General features: G+C 42.3%; 1 protein-coding gene across 2 annotated transcripts in view; it reads left to right on the plus strand.

The window, feature by feature from the left end:
- The first annotated feature begins 19,591 nt into the window (after window positions 1-19,591).
- The window catches only part of SLC44A5 (solute carrier family 44 member 5), a 223,836-nt gene continuing 220,583 nt past the window's right edge, over window positions 19,592-22,844 (plus strand). Inside the window, exon 1 of one of the 2 annotated variants that reach the window (XM_077333307.1) lies at window positions 19,592-20,025. In XM_077333307.1, the coding sequence (XP_077189422.1) occupies window positions 20,011-20,025 (15 nt within the window). In that variant the 5' untranslated portion in view covers window positions 19,592-20,010. The remainder of the gene's footprint in view (window positions 20,026-22,844) is intronic. The other variant, XM_077333305.1, reaches the window with a different exon arrangement.

Consider the following 22,844-nt stretch of genomic DNA (forward strand, 5'->3'; position numbering starts at 1 on the left):
AAATTAAAAGCATGCCTATTGGATGGGGGATACACGTCTAGGTAACACTGTGTGTGAACGAGACCTTGGGGTACTTGTGGATTGTAAGCTAAACATGAGCAGACAGTGTGATGCAGCAGAAAAAAGGCAAATGCCATTTTGGGCTGTATCAACAGGGGCATCACATCAAAATCACAAGATGTCATAGTCCCATTGTATACGGCACTGGTCAGACCTCACCTGGAGTACTGTGTGCAGTTCTGGAGGCCTCACTTCAAGAAGGACGTAGATAAAATTGAAAGGGTACAGAGGAGAGCGAAGAGGATGATCTGGGGCCAAGGGACCAAGCCCTATGAAGATAGGTTGAGGGACTTGGGAATGTTCATCCTGGAGAAAAGGAGATTGAGAGGGGACATGATAGCCCTCTTTAAGTATTTGAAAGGTTGTCACTTGGAGGAGGGCAGGATGCTGTTTCTGTTGGCTGCAGAGGAAAGGAGACGCAGTAATGGGTTTAAACTTCAAGTACAACGATATAGGCTAAACATCAGGAAAAATTTTTTCACAGTCAGAGTAGTTCAGCAGTGGAATAGGCTGCCTAAGGAGGTGGTGAGCTCCCCCTCACTGGCAGTCTTCAAGCAAAGGTTGGATACACACTTCTCTTGGATGCTTTAGGATGCTTTGGGCTGATTCTGCGTTGAGCAGGGGGTTGGACTAGATGGCCTGTATGGCCCCTTCCAACTGACACAACCTCTTTTATCTTCCAATTCTGAGGCCTTGCAGAAACTACAGGATAGGTTGAAGGCCAGAAATGGGGCTGGAGAGAGGGATACCTCACAAATCCTATAGTGAACTGAGACTGTATTTTCTTTCTAAAAATATGAGACTGTCAGAAGATCTCATCCAACGTGCCTGGCTGCTTGTCCACACTTAGACTAAAAACTTCTAACTAGACTACAGATAGGCTTGTCAGGTGCCAGCTAATGGTGAACAAACTCCCAGCAATTTTGCCTGCTGCCTGTCAACACTCATATTGATAGTGGGCAGAAGCAGACTGGAACAATGGGGGTGGCAATCAGTGTTACTTATAACATGACCCAATGCTCTGGAGTAGTGGTCCTGAATCATTTTATCACCGGGGACCGGTCAATGCTTTACAATTTTATTGAGGCCTGGAGGGGGGGGGGTAGTCTTTTGCCGAGGGACGTTGCCTCCGCCGCCTGAGCCCCTGCTCCACTTGCTTTCCCGCCAGCGCCCCTGACTTCCCACCGCCCGTTGGGCAGCTCTGCCAGCAGCAGCTCCGCAGTGCCATGCCAAGGGGGAGCCCCAGCCATGGTGCCTGCTGGACAGCATCAAAGGTGAGCCGGTGGCAGAGTGGCAGGGCAGCCCCCGAGGCAGCAGCCAGGGAGGAGGATGAAGAGGAGGAGCTGCGGCCCGGTACTGACTGATCCATGGACCAGAACCGGTCCCTGGACTGGGGGTCGGGGACCACTGCTCTAGAACCTGCCCCAAAACTCTGTAGTTTGAGTAAGTGCCGGAATGGTATGATACCAGCACTTCCACATAATATTAGAAGTGACAACATTGCATGGCAATGACAATCATTCCACCCGCCCACCATGTGGTAAGTACCCACCTTCCCCCATCTTCTGCCACTTTCTAGGCCATGCCTGGTAACTATAGCTACAGGCAGCTAGCAAAGGAGAAAGAGGTTGTGTGTAGCAATCACGAACACAAATTGATAGCCCCTATATGTGTCTTGAACCACAAATAGTGGTAGAAAGGGCAGACTTTGAGTGATGGTGCATACCTAAAACAAGACAAGAGAGGGGTAGTAGGACAATATCTCTCATATACATGGAGACTTTCCCACTGCCTTTTGAGTATTCTTGGTTGATGATGGCAAGAGATGTCCGGAGGATTTTTTTTTAAACATAATATGCATGCTGTCTTCATTCCTATTATCTCTCTTTTTAAAGAAAAAAAATCTATAATTTATCTAATCGAATAAACATTTTGTGTAGATTTATAATTGTTTTTATTGCCATGTTTTAAATTATGTTTTACCTTGGTTTTTATTTATTATTTGGTTTTCTTGGATCCAGTCAGCCTTTCCTTTGGTGACAAGAGGATTAGGAAATCTTTAACAACATAGAATGTTATGCTAAAGATCATGGGACTTGCTTGGGCAATCACAATGTGAGGTCAAGAGAGGAACTGGATGGGAGTGAATGAAAAAAATGGATGAACTGCCCAACAAAGAGCTGATCTGTGGCAAGGCTTCTCTTCATGGATCAACTATTTGTTGGGGTGGTTTGGACCAGCTGTCCTCGCACAGCCTGAGAAACAGCTAATTCCCATAGAGAAGCTTCTCTCTCCAGGACTGGCTTGGGCTGTGTGGGGAGGGCCAGTTCAGACCACCATCACTCATGCACAGCCCAACAAACAGCTGATCTATGGAGAGAAGCCTCTCTGTTGATCAGCTGTTAGGCTTTCTGTGGAGAGATGCTTTAAACCAAGCTGATCTCACAAAGAGACTTTTGTCAGTGGAATCAGCTATTTGGTGGGCTCTGGAGGCATTTAAATGGATCTAGGGTGTAGTCTGCACAGGGCTTTTTACCCTTTCTCAGATAAACTAAATCCCTGGAGTCTACAATTAATTCAATTTGCATTTTGATTTTGATTTCCCTCTGTAACAAGCATGATTGATTCGTGGTGACCCTGCCTTTCCCCTGCGATATCCTGGAGTGGATATAAGCCTCAATATTTTAAAAATCGCCATGAGTAAATGTGCAGCTCTCTGCTCTTTCCGAATTAACTCTGTGCCTCCAACACTGTAATAAAGATGTCTTCCCTGATTAGCCAGGGCATCTGTTCAAAGTCTGGTTCCCGGTTGCAAGGCTTTTCTTAACGTGACTGTGCTCCAGAAGTCCTAACTTCTTTCAGCAGAGATTTACCTCTTGGTTTTTGTCCCCCTCTTCTGCTGTCTGTACTCCCCCCCCCCCCCCGTTCATTCAAGAAAAGAAAGAGGCTCCTGCTGCACTTGCCCCCCCCCCCCCCCGGTTCTGAGCTTCCAAGTGCAGAACACTTTCTGTTTCAATGGGGGGGGGGGGATAGAGGAAGACCAGAGTTCAAATCGATCTGAATTCAGCAGGATCCACAACAAAGTAAGTGCAGAATCAGCCAAGGTCCCCTTAAATGCCTCAGATAGACTGAATCAGGTTCAATTTGACCCAAACCTTAAATAAGTCTGTTCTTTATTTTGGTGCTGATCCCAAGTATCCACAGAGGCATAATATCCAAATTGCAAAATGTCATAATCCTACTGTAGGCTACTTTAGTCAGGCCACATCTGGAGTATTGTGCTCAGTTCTGGAGGCCTCTATTCAAAAAGATATAGACAGAATGGAGTAGGTGCAGAGGAGAACAATGAGGATGATTAGAGGCCTGGAGACCAAGATGTATTAGGAAAGTCTGGGAGACTTGAGAATGTTCAGTATGAAAAACAGACGATTGAGGGGGAAAATGATTGCTCTCTTTAAGTACTCAAAAGGCTGTCACTCAGAGGAGGGCAGGCATCTATTACTGTTGAGCGCAGAGGATAGGACTTAAACTGGTTTTAAATTATGGACAAAAAGATACCAATTGAATATAGGGGATTTTTTTATTTTTATTTATTTTTTTACAGTAAGAGTAATTCAGCAGCAGAATTGGCTGCCAAGGGAGCTGGTGAGTTCCCCTCACTTGGCAGTCTTCAAGCAGCGGCTGGATGAAAACTTCTCAGGGATGCTTTAGGCTGATCTTGCATCTAACAGGGAGTTGTACTAGATGGCCTGTATGGCCCCCTTCCATTCTATGACTGTACAAAACTAATATTCCAAAACCTGGCTCTGATTGAAATGAATAAAACAGAAGGCCAATGTGAAGGATCAACAGAAAACAATCCATGTAGTTTTTTGCTTATATTTGGTGTCCATAGACTAGAGAATAATAAAATAAGTGGTTGGGACAGACCTGATTTCAGGCTTTGCTAAAGATGTCATAAGGCATTTCTCCTTCCATCGGGCTGTTGGCTATTCCACTGGCATGCCTGATATACCTTTTGCTCATTATTCATCTCATGAGTCTTTTTCCCTTTGTAATGTGTAATATATATTATTGATGTCGTTTCATAAATACTGCAGAAACCCCTTTTTATTCTAATGAATGGTAGAAACTTGTTGGCTATTACTGCCTGTATAAATTAACAAGTAAACATTTTTTTAAAAAAAGGATAATGCATTATCAAAAATACCCCCAGTTTTTCATTTATTGAGACTCTTGCTGAACAGTTTTCATTATTTCTGTTAATATTTCATGTGCTAATGTTAAATATTTATTACGCTTATTAACAGTGACTTATCCATCTTATATTTAAATTAATTAAGTCTTTGTAATAGGAAAAGTTGCCATACTGTGTGTTACAAAATAATTCTGTTAGGGTTCAAATTTTGAAACATTGTACAATATTTTCAGAAATTACAACATAGTTTTCTAAATAAGATGCCTATTAAACCACAAAATAAAATTTTAATAAAACTGCCTTTTGTAATGGAATATATGTTAATGAATAGAATGCCAAATTACAAAGTACGTACCAGGACTTTGAGTTTGGTTGAGAAGATGATAAAGTAAGTGTGAATAGGATGACAGATCCAAAATCAACAGAGAAAAATATGACAGACATGGGGATGTGTATCTAAGCTAGAAAAGATGGGTTTTGTGGACAGGTTTTTGGTAGGGGTCATGGCTCAGAAACAAGAACATCTGTTTTGCAGGCAGAAGTTCTGAGGTTCAGTTCCTAACATCTCCAGTTCTTAAAAATATGATGAAGTAGCCAATGTATAAGTCCTTTCTGAGAGTGTGGATACTGCTAAATACATAAGACTGACCTTGGTAGACCAAATAGTCTGACTTGTTATAAGGCAGGTTCATGTTTGTTGAAGAAAGAGAGGGATATGTTGCCACATGATTGGTCTGGGAATTAAAGAAAGAAATACATAATTGAAGAGAGCAAGAAAACTCAGGTGATTAAGAATGGTACTGCTGAAATACTTTAGTCACCTCATGAGAAGGAAGGACTGCCTGGAGAAGAGCCTAATGCTGGTAGCGATTGAGGGCAAAAGAAGAAGGGGACGACAGAGAATAAGGTGGCTGGATGGAACCACTGAAGCAGTCTGTGAGAGCTTAAATGGACTCCGGGGAATGGTAGAGGACAGGAAGGCCTGGAGGATCATTGTCCATGGGGTCACGATGGGTCGGACACGCACCTAACAACAACAACAACAAATGCTGAAGGAGCAAAGGTAATAGACTGGACTACATTGAGCTGTGAGGGAAAAGAGGGAAAAGGGTCAAGTCCAGGGAAGGCCTTGTTAAAGATAAACAGCTTTTGCTGGATATTAGTGTAGACCAGAAGCCAGAATATGACATTAAAAGGGGTCTGGTGATTGTTCTGCCTCACTGAACAAAGGATTATATCAACCTGGTTGGGGAAAGTGGCTTCTATGCACAATCTTGCTCTTCTACAGTGTTGTTCACCTTAGGATGCAAGCAGCTTCTGTACTGTCAGTTCTGAATGGGGTTAGCTGTTAATCTGTGCTTTCAATCATATTGGTCAGTCGTAGCCAGATCCCCAAGAATGCTATCAGGTCAAGGCCAGGATTGTGGGTGGGAAAGAGAGAATTGGGTGTTTGTTTATGGACATGACCCGTAGCATTCCTCAGAATGGGAATATGGCTATGCTCCAAGAGAACAAATGTAGTGCAATGCCATGAAACTCACATATTGTCCTTGAGCCAGTCATACTGTCTTAGCTTAACCCACCTCACAGGATTATAATGAGAACAAAATGAGGAAAGGAAAATCATGTGTGCTATCTTTAACTTTGTGGAGAAAGGGTGGTGGTTATAGCAGCAATACTCAGTGCCTCGGGAGCCACATATTTGACATGCAACCGTGGCTCTTTTGCCAAAGTGGCACCAGCCTCATGTTCCAAAAAGGAGGCAAGGTTGTTTTCCTATAGGGCTTGTGGTTGGCACATAGTTTTCACCTTGAAATTGCCACTACTGCATTGCTTCAACATAATTTCCTTTTTTAAAATGCTTAAACAATTCAAATACTGATTTTGTTTGTTCTCCAGTAAGGAATGGTACTTGTATGTGTTTGTCATTACAAAACAACACTTGTTCAAAGTTATTGCCATAGAAAAACAAATGATGCTGAGTGCTGAGCATGTTGATTTCCTTATCTTAAGAAGACTGACAAAATTCTGTTTGAAGGTGAGACTTCAAGACATACTTTGAAGAACAGGGAAAAGGAGAAGAAACAAAACTGTTGCTAACAGAAATCACTTTAGTAACAATATAGTAATATCAGAAACCATGCATATTAAGTGTTTAAGTTGGAGTGGATTAAACAAGCAGATATCCATGTATAAGTGTATAACAACAGCAGATGTACAAATGCAGCATATCAATGAATGGAAAAACTACATTGGCAAAATGTTTTCTCTATCTTACACACTAGTTATGTTCATAAGTGATGCATTCTAAATTAAAAGGTATACTTCACTTTGTAAAAAATGTTTTGGGAATCCATACCTAACTACTTTCAATTTGGTCTTCACCTTCCCTCTTGCCTCCCTCTGTACTACTTCAGCAATGAGCTTCTACAAGCTATACCACCTCCACTTAGGGTTGCCAATCTACAGGTGTGGTCTAGAGTTCTCCAGGAATCTCGAATGATCTCTAGAGATAAGTTGCTCTGGAGAAAATGATCACTGCTGAATGACCTCCTTAAATTCTGCTCCTGAATCTGCAGAAATTTCCCAATCCAGAATTGGCAAACCCCAACTCCACTCTCTCAGAGATGTTTGAGAATAGCCTTTGGTTGCCTGCAGGCTCATTTTACACACTTTGGATAGTGTATTTTCGATGCATTTTCAATGCACCCACATGCAAAAGCACATTGACTGTTGACTTCAGGTGAATTATTCTTCAGTAAGGTATTTCAGGATATGCTCATGCATGCTTCCTTAAATTTTCTAATCTCAGAGTCTCATAAACATTTCTGAAATTCTATACTTCAAAATGATCTTTAATAAGAACTGCGTGTAACTAAGACATTTAGAACTTACCACAATGAGGCCAGAAAGTACAATATAAGACATGTTATTTTGATGGTTTAAAAACTTATAATTCGGGGGTTTACCAAAAGCTCTTGCATCTTTTGTGTTAAACAAATGTATAAGGTAGTTCCTTCATTGTGTGTAGATGCTAAGTTGTAAGGCAACAGTAGAGGGTGCTGTGATAGGCTTGCCCTCCAGTTTTGTAAGAAATGTTCAAACTAAACTTGAATAATGTTTAAATATAAATCAGAAGACATGGCTTTATTTATCAAGTAAAAAATCCTAGTTTAATATATGATTAAAGTATGACTTGAAAAAATGCCCATGTTGTAGCAGCCAGAGCCATAATGTCAAGTGATATTTTCCCCTTATGTACAAAGTTATTTTTCACTTTGTTGTAAATTTAAGAATGTCTTTGTTCTAAATTTAAGAATGTTCTAAATTTGTTCTAAATTTAAGAATGTCTGAAGGTATTCTATATAAATAATTTAAAATATTTTGGAAGAGTTCAAACAAAATATTTTCTTCCACAAAAATGGTATTAAGGTACAATTCTATACTTATGTGGAACTAAATTGGATTTGTTGCTGAGGAACATGTTTCAGGTTGTGTTGTATGAGTTGTACACAGCATTCAGCTCCCCTTTTGGTAAGTGACACATTTTGATGTACTGGGGGAAATTACCACAGCTTCAAGTGGAGAATAGTTTGACATTCTTATCAAACATGCAGTAATGCAAGGGGACTGTATTGTTTTCTGTAACTCCAATAATAGTTATGTCAGCATTCTGCACTAACTAATGAACGAAGATGAAATATTTATGTTGCTACTTCATATCTGTAAATTTTTGTCCGCCCAGAACAGACACTGTGAAAAATCAAACCTACCCAGGGATTGTCAATGTCATTTTTCTGTTAAAATATTGTTCTGGTAGGCATGTTATATCATGATTGTTATGTGTTATATTGTTCTACTAGATATTAAGCCCGCTGTACAAAAATACAGCGGGCTTTAGCGGGGTGGGTGGATGGATGGATGGATGGAAGGAAGGAAGGAAGGAAGGAAGGAAGGAAGGAAGGAAGGAAGGAAGGAAGGAAGGAAGGAAGGAGCAGAGAAAGGCAGAGAGAGAGGCAGAGAGAGAAAGGAGAGAGAGAAATTGAGGAAGGAAGGAAGGAAGGAAGGAAGGAAGGAAGGAAGGAAGGAAGGAAGGAAGGAAAGAAGGAAGGAAGGAAGGAAGGAAGGAAGGAAGGAAGGAAGGAAGGAAGGAAGGAAAGAAGGAAGGAAGGAAGGAAGGAAGGAAGGAAGGAAGGAAGGAAGGAAGGAAGGAAGGAAGGAAGGAAGGAAGGAAGGTGCCATGAAAGGGGATGGGGCTGGGGTGGAAGGAAGGAAGGTGGGGAAAGGGTCTGCTGGGCAGGTAGGGGGGCCAGTCGCAAGGGGGCAGGGGGGAAGAGTGGGGGTTGAGAAGGGTGGGAAAGCAGTGGCGGCAAGGGGGCTATATAAATAAATATATATGTATATGTATGTGTGTGTGTGTGTGTGTGTGTGTGTATAGGCAGCTATTTATTATTTGTTTAGCTGTCCTGTAGAATGCTGTCCTTAGTGAAATTAGGACCCTGCAAGAGTTAAAACAGTTCAGCAGGGCCTGTAAGAAAGAGCAGTTCCACCAGGTTTATGGCTGAGGCCAATAGAAATACCAACAATTACTGACCTCCCTATATATGCAACAACAACTGGACACCATATAGTTAATTCTACCTTAACCATGTATTCCCTCTCCCTCCCACTGGAGGGAAAATGGTGAGCCCCTGAGTTTTAAAAGATAAATCTGTTTTAATAATAATTTAATGTTTTAATGTGTTTTAATTGTCCAATTGCTGGATTGATGTTATAATCTGCCATGGCCCACAGGGAAGGGAGGCATAAAAATATGAAAAACTAGGGGCCAAGCCCATTGCATTCAGGAATACAATGGAAGCTAGATTGGGGTGTATGGAAGAACTCTGCAAATGGCCTCTACCTCCCCCCAGGATGTGGAAAGGCTGCAAGCAACTGTTAGGGAACTCACCAGCAGGGACAGCTCTCATGCAGCAGGGATCTGCAGACTTTGAGCTTTGCAGGGAAGTGGAAGGAGGAAGGGGTCGTCGGGAATTGGGGAATGGAAGGTGATTGACTGGCCACTAGACAGTCAAGCCAATTGGAGGAGGAGGCACTGAGAGACGGGAAGCCGCTCTGAGTGGGTGTTAAGTGCTGAGTGGCACTTAAGCCATGAGACAAGCTCCTCCTTCAAGCCCTTATTAATATATTGTGGAACAGATAAATAAATTTCACTAAGCAATGAGCACTTGGACAGAAGAAAGGTTGCAGACAGACTTTAACTAGTTTAACTAATATGTTACTCCATAAAGCTTTAGTTGGTGGTACCAATTTAATCAGCAATGGTGTGAGACTCTGACTGTGATCTTGGAATTCCTGGTTTGAAATCCCATTCTGTCATGGAAACTTGCTGGGTGTCCTTGACTCAGTCACACATTCTCAGCTGAACCTGGCTCACAGGGCTAGCGGGTAAAGTGGAGGTGGGGAAACTAATGCAAGCTGCTTTTAGTGTGTCCCACTGGAGAGATGGGCAATGCATAAATGAAGTGAATACATAAAACCATTGTTTTCAAAGTGCATAGACACAGCTCTGCATAAGTTGTTATACAGGACAAAAAGAAATGAAAGATAGTCGTTTAAGGAAAAGAGATTTCATACTTTTTTCAGTGCCTGTAATATGTTGTCTGTATAAAGATTTTGGTACTAAAATTTATTTGTTTACATTTAATTGATCTGTAACCTAAATAACGGGTGATAAATCAACTGTAGTTCATTAATTGGCTGAAAGCCCTATTAATTACATAAACTGTATTCACATGTATGTGTTTATCAGCTCTTAAATAGACAATCTCTCCCTTGAAGTGCTTGAAGACCACAAAAATGGAAAAGATTAGAAAAGTTCAAAAGATCGTTGAAATCTGTAAATGAATGAACAACAGCATGGTGTATACAAGAATGCTCTTGCTATGGATCATACAGTGTAAAATTTACAAGACCACAACAAAGACAGCTAAGCAGCAAGAGGATTTATTTAGGATACATGTTTGCAAGCATGGAGAGAAAGCTAATTGGTGCATTCTCTGAAGTCTGCATCAGTGCAGCTCATTTTTAAGATCTTGATACGTCATCATGAGGTATCCTGACGCTCAGTCCCTCACTGTCCCTTTGACCAATCAGGTCGACGACGAAGGGCGTACAATCTGACCTATCACGGATGGCTATATATCTTATTACAATTTTCTCGCTCTTTGTTTCAAATAATACATTCCTTTATATGGAGGGATGCTACATTCAGGAGCTATCTGCTTTTGACAAACTCAAGGTTTTGAGAGACAAAGAAATAACTATACACATAGTGCCACAATGAACTCAAGATACATTCTGCCTGACCTAAAAATAAACCATAGACAGACCTTGTCTAAAGTGTGTTCCACAAATCTGTATTTGTGTTCTCAATTGTGTTCCACAAATCTATATAATCTATATCAATTCCCCCCTTTTAATTTTTTTAACTCTTCTTTGTGGAACGCATTAACATTTTTCTTCTATCATGGTTTCTCCTTCAGTTGAATCTGTGTTAGAGAGTGGTTTGTATTCTTACAGGGCTAATATTTTGGCCTCTGTTTGTCTGGAGATTATTCTACACACACCACCACCACACACATTTGCAGCAAGCAAATAATTTAAAGCTAAGCGATTTTGATAAATTGGTCCCTTGGCCCCAGATCATCTGTCCCACCAGAGAGGTGTATCCCAAGAAAGTACAAAATAATTGCTTTTATATACATATCTCTTTGTATGTTTTACCCAACCTTTTGCATCTCCCATATATTTATCATTATGTATGTATGTCAATTCCCATGTTAATTCTTTACATATTCATCCACCTCCATTCAAGTTAGAAACAGGGGCATCCAGGTAATTATAGTTCTGTTAATCAGTGTTCCCCATTGATGAGTTTTGCATTTCTCAAGCCAATACCTTTTGGGGCTTGATGTCTGGGTTGTAAACAGAAAATATGGAAATTTCCCTGGAATCTAGAATATAGTGTTCTATTATTCACTAAAGGGGGAGGTACACTGATAGTGTTATATACAAAATGATCTGGTTGATTCGCTTGTAATCTTATGGAAAATAGTATCAGATATCCCAAAAAGTACCACTCAGGGTAAAACAAATTTCTAATTTGTTTGCTTTCATTGTGTATGTTCCTGTAAACATAAAATCTTACCTTCCACTTCTGGTGAAGATTAGTGTTTAAAGAAAGAAAAACAACCCTTCCCCAATAAGCATAAATAGCTGGGTCTCTCTTGTAGTCTTTCTAGATTTTCCCAAAATAGAAAGAACAGAAGGTACCCTCCTAAATCAATTATAGCCCATAAAGAAATAATAAACAATTTTTAAAAGCTCCTGCAAAGATAACATAATGAGTCTCTGGGTCATCCCCTTGATGACTTCTCATGAGTTCTGTGTTACTCGACTGAAAGGTAGTTCTGGAGATGGGTGGTTTCGGATGTTTATAATTCCTGCCATCCCAAGTTTGCACTAGCACGTGCGTTAAAGTTTTTATTAGGCAGCAATTTGTTCTTCAGCCTCAAAAGATATTGCAGCAGCTCACATACGGTAAAATGGACCCATTGTCTCTGGAATCTATTTTGACACTCATTATCACCAGTCAACAATATTTGGAAAGGAATTTCCACTTCATCATCAGTTTTAGTAATCTTGTTTCTCAGGACTTCATCCATACTTGGTTACCTGGTTAAGAAATAAACTGGAAAGTCATAGGGCAAAAGTCAATTTATAATTAACTGTGTCCTAGATCTTTAAAGAATTCTTGAAAAATCCCCTAGTAATTTCCAATTGTTTTTCATGCTCACACACCTAAGCTGACAAGAGCTATGGAAAGCTCTTATCAGTTTTTCTAAGGGAAATATTACTCATTTTCCCTTTGATTTATTAACATAAAATCACAGAACAATAAAATCATAAAATCACATAATTGGAAGGGACCTCCTGGATCATCCAGTCCAACTCCCTTGTTAGAATGTTTTTGCCACATTTAACTTCAATCCAAACATTTAGCTTCAATCCAAACATCCCCTCACAAGAGATGACTGAGGAATAGTTCGGCCCACTCTGCTTTCTGGGACATGAAGCTATTGACAAAACAAGTCAAGAAATTATTAAAGTTTACATTTTTAACAGAGTTGGTCTTTCAGCAGATTTATTAACACCTAAAACATTTTATACTATTTATCTATTATCTCACCTCTGTTCCAATATAATATATCTAACCAGATCCTAAATTACTGTTTCTTTTTATGTATAGACTAGAAGAACTCAGAGCAGAATAAAACAAAACAAACACATACCTTATAGGTATAATTTTTACCAGCCAGTGTCTAGATCCAAACACCATCCATTTTCTCTCTCCTCCTGTTTTATTAATCTTTCTTTATAATTAGTGAGGTACACTTTATGCCTAATTTAAGGCACTTAAAATCATTTTGTTGCCTTGCATTCTGGTTTCTTTTGGCCTTCTTCGGTCTGGTGCCTGGTGTTGGCCCTTACTCAGATCACGGCCACTTCTTCAAGGTGTTCCATAGCCTGGAATAACTTTCTTGATACATTAATTCAGCCTCATTTGATGTGAGGGACCCCTTTTGCTATAAGTTTTCATTTGAACTTATTAACCCATGTCCATACTTTGAGTCTATATAAATATTTTTCTTCTTACCTTTTTCTCAGGTGTAAGGCTTATATGAGAGCCTAAACCTCTGTGGTCTCAGCTGATCATGCAGGTGGGAGAGGGCTGACTTCCAGAATGTCATTGCTTGTGACAACATCATAGTCTGTGATCCACTCTCCATTTCTTTAGATCCAGCCTGATCTTGGTGTTCACATCAATCCTATACCATCTTAATTAGGGGTCAGTTCTGTCTCCAAGGAAAACAGTGTGGCTGGGTTTAGCCAGTTGTTACAGCAAGATACTTTCATACACCAACAGTCTCGAATTGATTAATCACTGCCATATGGACAGTAGACATGGAGGGGCTGTTCCAAGATACTTCTGAGCCTTCTCCATCAAAGTAACTGCAATGGCCCTTGAATCTTGAGGCCATCCTCTAGCCATGAGGTTTATCTTGACTAGCAGGTCCAGTCTTACCATCAGAACTAGGGTTGCCAGGATTACCAGTCAGATCCTTGGCTCCAGGGAGACCAGGTTCACCTGGGCATCCAGCTTCACCGGGAGATCCTTTGGATCCAGCAGGGCCAAGAGATCCATGTTCACCAGGGGGATCCTTGAGGCCAGCAATGACATCTGAGCCAGGGAAACCACAGCCTCTGTGAACATAATGTTTGCCAGCTGGTCCAGGCAATCCCATCACACCAGCCTGACCTCTTGCACCACGAGGAACAGCAGGTCTAGTGCATCCATCTGCTTGGAAAAGCAAGCAATAGGTTGCGCCTTACCTTTCCATGGGTGAGTCCAGAGTCCTGCAGCTTTGCTTTGATGTTTATAGACAAACAATAAGAAAATCTGGCGGGCCCCGGGTTGGTGCTTGTTATAAATCTCTTGTTTCGGTTTTTTTAAGGTTTTGATTTCTTCTGGATTCCTCACAAGGTTTTCTTGTGTTTCTGTAACACACTTAACATAAAGCAGTCTGGCCTTTCCTTTAAAATCGCAAAATCTCTTTTGTTTCACAATTTTTTAAACAAACTTACAGTTGCTTGAATGCTGGAATCACATATTTTGTAGACAAAACCTTTTTCCATGGGTCCTGTTTCTCTAAACATCTGCTCAAAAATAAATTGAAAATCAACAAATCCTTGGGACAACACGGTCTACCTGTTGTAAATCTTGATACCTGTTCATTAGGTATTTCCATCTGAAAGCAAACAGTTTCTTGAAACAAGATTGTGTAAGAGAGAATGAGAAAAACGCCCTCCTGGGATTTTGGTTTCCAGGCAGGTGGTTTGAAAAATATATGGATCTGACAAATTAATATTACCTTAGCTCTGAGATTCTACACCAGTCTATACATTACCTGTATTTCTTTTATACAATGATCAATATTGGAACATTATAAAATAAAATTATGAGGCTCTTTCTATCCAAATGTTACGAGCCCAAGCTCCTATATACCCGGTAACAAACCCAATCCTCTCTTCAATAGCATACAATTCTAACCATTTTCCTTTTCTCTCCCTGGCCTTCCTTGACTTCTTCTCAAACTTTCTTATCTACACACAATAACCCATCAATACCCCCTTTAGTAAAAATACATAAGCATGTAATTTACTCAATAAATCTCTTCCAATCAGCACCAAAGAACAGTCAGGTATCAGCAAGAATGTACAATTTATTTCATTCTCCCAGAAATCTACACAGTCCAGGATTGCCTCCAACCCTCAATATTAACATCTTTACTCCCACAAACCTCTTTCCATTTTCCCTCTGCCTGTTTTCCAGCTTTATAAACCCTTCAACCAATATCACTCAGTTATAAACCCTTCAACCAATATCAAGACCCATCATCATTTTAACAGCATTTAGACATTTTCCAGGTATTTCCAAATTTCCTCTGCCATTTCCCCACAACTTTCCCACAACAGGGTAATGTCCAGTTTAAAATGTCAGAGGAAGATGGAGGCTTATACAAATAAAGTCCCTGTTTTGAGACTAAGCATTTATTTAAAAAGCATTACATTAAAAGATTTCAGTCTAAAAGAGTTCTCATAGGGTGAAGACTTAAAAACCTTTAGATAACAGTTTCATTTGCTCCCATTTATATCATGCTCAGCTTTCACTTAATCAAAACTTATATTTAAACCCATGAAGACCATAGGTTATTTTAGCCCATGCCAGAGCTAATGTGCTTCTGAAAAACGCTGATATTCCCCATTCTCCCCCCTCTCTTGGGCAGAACTTTTAACTTTCTCTCTCTCTCTTTTTCTACCAGAGAAAGGGGGAGGGTTGGGTGACCAAAAAAGAATTCCTGTGACGTGATAAGCCCCTGGTTGTTATCTCCCGCCCAGGATTATTTTAAAACAATAAAAAAAACTTTCACATTACAAAATTTATCTAAAAACAAGTTGCTTTTGGTTATATCCAACCTAATTTACAATATACAGACACCTTCACTTCTTAGTTGTCAAACATAAACAAACCAAACCTGAACAGACATAGTTCAAAGCAGATGATTCAATTTTAAAACCAAAACAACCCCGAACATTTTACTTTCTAATAAAAAAAGAAGTTTCATTGCAAAGACCATTTTTCAATCCCCCGTTCTCTCCCCCTTGTCAGATTTTAAAATGCGTCTCCTAGACACAGAAACCTTGAGATTCCATTCCATCGCTGGACAAAAACAGAGAGGGGGAAAGAAAGCCTATTTTGGCTTCACTGAGCCTAATAATTTTTACTCCATTTACAAAATTAGGGTTTCTCATATCTTATGGAAGCCAACTCTTTGGAGATTTAAGAAACTCCCATGAAACCCACTGATTTATATAGTGGAAACTAACAAAGGGCAAACAAGAACTGTGAGGGGAGGGGGAGAACAATCTTGTCTCCCAGCTGCCTTTCATTTAGCACACACATAAAATTATCTCTTTGCACCCAAAATAAAAAACACATTTAGTTCTTATCAATGGAAATACACATATTATTTATTACATTCAATATAGAGCACACTTGTTCTCTAACCAGAGATTCTCATAAAAGCCAAAAACTTTCTTAATAACATGATGATATGAATAACTTCAAGACTTATCATGTAGAGGCAGAGTTAGAATAAACATTGCTCAATTAATAACACCTTTAACACATCAATACATTATTTTATTTGGTTTCTTGTAATACTACAGGAATCACAAAGGGTGATATGTTAGCAGAAAGAAAATCTATCCATTTTTCCATATTTCAATACAAATATATATTTTTTCTCACTTACCAATTATGGATTTTAAATCCTGTCCAGGGTATACTCCTTTTAGCCTGCCTAGATATTTATGAACCCGAAAAAAACATAAAAGCAACAGAACATACCGATCTCTGATTCTGCCACCCCTCTTTCGCTTTTCTCTCACTTTCTCTTTTAGCCTGCTTTGCTTGGGACAAGTCCGTACTCTGTCTCATGCTTTCCCAGCCAAAACCCTTTCATTTTGTCCCTTCCACACTCCTTTACCAGTACAGTAACTCTTGTACTGTTTATATCATCAACTGTACTTTAATTTCTCCTTTTCATTACCTTTATTTACCAGACTCCTTGGTTGCCTTGCTCCTCTTTCAATCCAAACTCTCCTAGCCTATTCTATGCCACTATTAACCACCTCTGCCAAAATGTTGAATTTCAGTAGGTGTGAAAAAGGAAGGTCCCAAAAGCCAATCTAAATTCTTCTGGGTCCTCCCGAATTTTGGAAGATGCCCCCTCATTCCCCAAATATCAGCAGAAGTAAGGGGCACCTCAACATAGCCAATCTGGTTGTTTCCTTGCAGAACCTGGCGGAGAGGGAACTCGGCAGCCATGTTTAATTTCGGGGCAGAAGCCTCCACATCAATAGCTGGCTGTCCAAGGCTGCCTGCATTGTTCCATCTCCCCAATATTCAGTTTGATCATAAAGATCCCTAAGCTCTGCCAGCCCAATGATGCGTGCAGAGGAAGGGTTACTTCTCCCTGTAGGCTCCAGAGCGGGGAGAAAACCAGGATCAACTTCCCCTCCCTGGATCCTCTTCCTCATGCACAGGACCATCGGGACTAGGGGGTTGATAGGGAGGGGGAGGAGAACAAATGAGCGGATCCCATGTTTTATTATTCGGCTTGGAGGGAGCAGAGGGTTTGACTATTTTGTTTCTTACTGCCATACAAGGGATGGCCATTTTACATTTTCCACTCTGCATTATTTCACTCCACAGCAGAACACAAGGGATTCCCTCCCCTGCCTCCAGTGACCCTCCTCCTTCAAACAAATAAACACACAAAAGATAACAAACATACAAAAGATAACAAGAGCCCAAAGGGGGCACTTATAATTATTTTTCAAAGCATATTCTGGCCACAGTTTCATGGATCCATCTCCTTTAAATTTATTATCCCATATTTCACACACCTGTCCCACTGGACCATCCTTAGGAATTCTTATCTGACTGTTCGCAGAAAGACCGGGACTCTTGCGCAGTCTGACTGCCAGCAGACGGGGCGTCCCCCACAGGAAACCTATTATTAGACGTCTTACTCCCCATTGTACAATGTTTCCTTCCAGAGGCTGTCGTCTGAGTCTTTCGGGACCTCGGTCCCAAGGCTGGCAGCCTAATGCTTCTTAGTAGCCAGTCAGACGCCCATTGAAAAAACCACCCAACAATATCTTTGGTGTACTTCCAGAGCCTGTCATCTGAGTCTTTCGGGACCACAGTCCCACGGCTGGCAGCCTAATGCTTCTTACATGCCAGTCAGCTGCCCGTTAAAAATCACACCCAAATATATTATTGGAGCAGTGTTCTTATTTAACCAATCTACTCACCAAGAAATCCTTGCCTGTTGCTGCTGGGTTCTTGACTGACTGGCTGCGAAGCAATGGAACTCATCCAGGGCTAGTCAAAAGAAGACTAGGGCGCCTCCCCGAAATTGAGACCAATAAGTTCTTCAGCCAGAGAGTCAAAATGATCCAAAAGCAGATCCCACTTCTGACACCAAATTGCTATGGATCATACAGTGTAAAATTTACAAGACCACAACAAAGACAGCTAAGCAGCAAGAGGATTTATTTAGGATACATGTTTGCAAGCATGGAGAGAAAGCTAATTGGTGCATTCTCTGAAGTCTGCATCAGTGCAGCTCATTTTTAAGATCTTGATACGTCATCATGAGGTATCCTGACGCTCAGTCCCTCACTGTCCCTTTGACCAATCAGGTCGACGACGAAGGGCGTACAATCTGACCTATCACGGATGGCTATATATCTTATTACAATTTTCTCGCTCTTTGTTTCAAATAATACATTCCTTTATATGGAGGGATGCTACATTCAGGAGCTATCTGCTTTTGACAAACTCAAGGTTTTGAGAGACAAAGAAATAACTATACACATAGTGCCACAATGAACTCAAGATACATTCTGCCTGACCTAAAAATAAACCATAGACAGACCTTGTCTAAAGTGTGTTCCACAAATCTGTATTTGTGTTCTCAATTGTGTTCCACAAATCTATATAATCTATATCACTCTGATGAAGGAATTCAGTTTCTCCACCATTGGCAAGGGTATCTTTTACCTTGCTATTTGTTTGCCTGCCACAATTCCATGCATTCATTAAACATAGCATGTTTGCCTGCATTGCTTTTAGCAAAACTAGTTCTACCGTTCTTGAACATGAATATTTGTTGAATAGATTTGGAAATATTGAGATATGTTATAGAAAGATTGAGCCTTTGGGGAGGGTGGTATATGAAATAATTTTTTTCAAAATTATATATCTTTAAAGGATTACAGGAGGTCCACAGATGCACGCACAGTAATGCAAATAAAGTTGTCTTTTCAAAGTCTATTGTTCTTTATAATAAACTGGAGTCTAGTGGCATTTTGCAAACTAACCAGATTTTATTCCAGCATAAATTTTTAAAGGAACCATATGCCTCCTGCAGAATTATGTGATTGCCACATTACATTCACTTATTGCAGCTTACATACATAATTAGATGCACACATATGATTGGGAATTGTATGCTGATACTAATGAAAAAATGCAGAAAGAAAGAAATCCTCTCAAATCTGGCAACCAATAACTGCTTCCTCATGACAAAGTGTGTAAGGATGCTGCAAGGCCCAGTTCCAAAAGCAGGAGAGGCCTAGCTGGTCGATCCCCGCTATAACCAGTCATCAGCACGGGAGGAAAGGACAGCTCCAAGAAAGGCTATGCTCCTGGAAGTGAACTTTCCAAGGAGCCCGCCCGTTCAGCAAGGTCCCTTGGCGAGGGAGTTGCCACAATATTCGGCAACATTCTCCCATTTGGCCAAGAGCCAATCCCTTGAGGCCGATACCTAATTTGAGGATTGCTGCCGGAGGCCAGTCCCCTCGGCTGAGGAAAACAGCCCCCCCCCCCGAAGCCCGGCTTGGGAAAGCCCAAACTCCCAAAGCCCCTCCCAGTTCCAGAGAACCCAAACAAACCCAGGGAGCGCAAGGAATGGGCTTTTCAGTCCCACGCACATTCCAGCGGCCCAAAGACAGGTCCCCTCCCCCCCTCCACCGGGGGTGACCACGGCGTGTCCCAAGTTCGGTGGCCAGACTCCGCCCGCCTGAAGTTAGCGAGACTCTTCGGCCGCTGGGAGGGGCTTGTGGCGGCCTCGGGTGCTGGTTGGCGCGGTGCGGCTCGTTGCATAGGGAGAGGAGGCGGGCTGAAGCTGGGGGGGGGGGGGTAGTCTGACGTGCCCCCGCCCTCCCCGCATGCATGAGAAGGCCGGGCAGGCTTTGAGCAACGCCAGGCGCCGCCGCTGCCACAGCCCTGCCCGCTAGCCTCCGTGTTTACCTGCTGCAGCCCTTCTGCCTTAAACGCCGCCTTTGCAGCCCCTCTTGCAGCACAGGAGGGACGCAAGGGAGTCACTTGGGGGGCAGCAGCTGCTAGGGCAGAGAAGAAGAAGACGACGACGACGTCCCAGGTACCCGCTGGCCGCTTGCCTCACATGCCATCACAGCAACAAAGAGCACGCTGAGCAGCGGGCGGAGAGTCGCAAACCCGAAAGACGCCCGGGGGACCATGGCTAGGAAGGGTGATGCCTCCCCTTACGGTAAGCCTGGCAGAAGGCGAGGGGCTGGATGGCGGCAGAAGGAACGCAGCGCGGGCTGCTGAGTGAGAGGGACGAGCGCGACGCTGCAGCCCGGGCCGGCTGGCCGGGCAGCAGCCTCCTCATTTGGCCTGTTTTGGCGGGCGCATCCAGCTGCCGGAGTTTGTTGCCTTAGGAAAGGAAAGCAAGCTAGGGCACCCCCTCCGCTCCCTCAGCTGCCGCCGAGCACGACTCGGGCTTCCCTGCTGAGCGCTTCAGCCACCCTCCATGCTCTCTCTCTCCCCCCTCCCCCGCCTTTTCTCGGCTAAGCTTGTTGCTGCGTCCTTGACGAGGTCGGAAAGTTGGGGGCTGAGGCTCCGCGGAGGGATAGAGGCGAGAACTCCTGGAAAGAGCCGCGGATCTCCCCCCTTCCGTAGTGTTGCTCCTGGCGCGGGCTGGATTGAAGCGAGCCGAGGGCTCGGAGCCTGTGTGCAGGTGCATCGTCGCTGCTTTGTCTGCCTCCCGGGGAAGAATGGAGGGGCCTGGGAATTATTTGCGAATTCGGGCCATCGGGGAGAGGGAGACTGGCCGCGTCTGGGAAGGGCTTTTGGGCAGGAGGGTTGGATTAGGGCTTTATAAGGAGAATGTGGCGTGCCAGGGCTGAAGGCAAGGCTTCTGCCCCCTTTGGGGCTTCAAAGGAAAAGAGTGGGTTGGAATGAATCAATACCGAGGCAACATCTTTTTGAGGCTTATGAGAAAAAAGGGTTCTGGGAAGAACTCTGCCCCTTGGCCCTAAGACAGGTGAGTATCTTATGGACTGGGGCTTTAGAATGATAGATTTGAGGTGCCCGGATCTAACACCAAGATTTGGGGATAGGTGGGATTGAATATTCAGTTTAAGAGTGCTTCCGACCTGTATACTTTGGGGGTGAAGTTGATGAACCTGTTCGGAGCACAAGGAGATCTGGAGTGCTGTCGATAGATAGGTGTGCAATCTGCTGCTGATCTTTCAGGGCTGATGCGCACTGACAGGATAACATCAGTTGAAAATGTGCTACAAGACAAAAACTGAGTAGTGAGGCAGTGAAGGAAATAGCATTTCATTGGAAGACATCTGCTGATGCTTGGATGAAACCCAATGAATCAGAAGTGTGTGATTTACAGTTGGCATTTGAAGATCTAGAACCAGAGACTAATAGGCTTGTTTTGGTATACAAGTAACACTTCATGGCTACTGTTCTGAGAGAGAGAACTGAGTGTATATGGTGATCAAAAGGAAATTAAAAAAATTGTAAAGAGGTAGAATTGCAGCTGAAGCTTTGGAGAAAGCATGTGAATCCATTGCTGCCTGGAGTGCAGCAGCAACATGCTGATGTACATGTCCTGTACTTTGGATGGTGTCTGACGATGTGTGGCTCCTGACATGAGATGAAAAGAAATGTATTTATAAAATATCCAATGAAAGTCCCCAGTTAAATGTAAAAAAAAAATGCTGTGTACTAAAATCCTTCCTCTTTCTTCTGCCCTCTTTCCAAAATTCTGCCTTGATATTCAGATCTGGAATTCCCCAAATGTTTTAATTATAGTACTTCTGAAAGATGCTTATATCTGGGTTTTTCTAATTTTATTTCTGCAAAACAGTTTTTAAAAATTAAACTTTAAAAAACCCTTGTTTTTCTGTAATGGGAAGTATATATGTATGCATCATATGGAACAATCACATTATATGAAGCAATTGCAGATTACAGATATTCACATGAATAACAGACATATAACAATGAGATCTAGAGCTATGAGAGTATGATGATGATTATTTTCTTACAGAAAGAAAACTGGCATTACTTTTTACCTTTCCTAGTCCTTTCATAGCTTCCTGTCCTATATCCATGTTGACACAGCACACCTTGGCTAATAGGCCTGTAGCTATGGTGGGACATACTGGCCAATGCCTCCTAAAGTTTCTAATGCTGCTGCAGGAACAGTGCTGTTGTCAGCAGCAACAACAAAGCCTCTAATGGCATATTATAAGAATTAACAGTATAAGGAAGAAAAGTGCAGTAGGCCCCATTGTAATACAGAGTAAACAAAGGCAGGTATCATGCTTTAGAGTGAGACAGAATACATTCACGATCTTTCACAGTGAGATATGAAAACTTTGTTACTGGTTTAATTATATCAGGTTTCTAGGATGTCAAAAGAAACTGAATCTTAAATTCATCCAAGCACAGTTCTCTTTTACAAAGTGGTGAGTTAAGAAATTTAGCTCGGATCAAGAAATAAAATGGACAATGGAAAAAAAACATGTGTGATTGATTTTATACAGCAGGGGTTCTCAATCCTGGGGTCGAGACCCCATTTGGGGTTGCCTGGCCCCTTCTGTTGAGTCCTCAGATTGGTTGCCACCGTGGCGGCGGCAAATGGTGGTGGCGGCAGCAGTGGCGGCCAGAAGCAATGGTGGGTGGCAGCAGGCGATGGTAGCAGGCAGTGGTGGGCAGCGGCAGGTGGCAGTGGGCAGAGGAGGAGCCATTGCAATAGCCGCTTCCATGCTGCCCCGACTGTAGTGCCTGTGCACGCATGCAGTCAGGACAGCGTGGAGGTGGCCGTTGACATGGCTCCTTCACTGCCAGACGCTGCCTGCCACCTGCTGCCCCTGTCTGCTACCATCACTTGCTGCTGCCTGTCGCGGCAGGTGCAGCGCGGCCCTGGCAAGTAGCTCATAGGTGCCAAGGGCCAGGCAGGAGCTCGTGCAGCCTAAGGGCACAGACAAGACATGGGGAGCCTAGTCGTACATGTGGCCTGCTGGCTTGGCCTCTGCCTGCAGCTTCTGTCGCCATGGCTACGGA

The sequence above is a fragment of the Paroedura picta genome, chromosome 4 (assembly GCF_049243985.1).
Source record: "Paroedura picta isolate Pp20150507F chromosome 4, Ppicta_v3.0, whole genome shotgun sequence".
NCBI classification, from domain to species: domain Eukaryota; kingdom Metazoa; phylum Chordata; class Lepidosauria; order Squamata; family Gekkonidae; genus Paroedura; species Paroedura picta.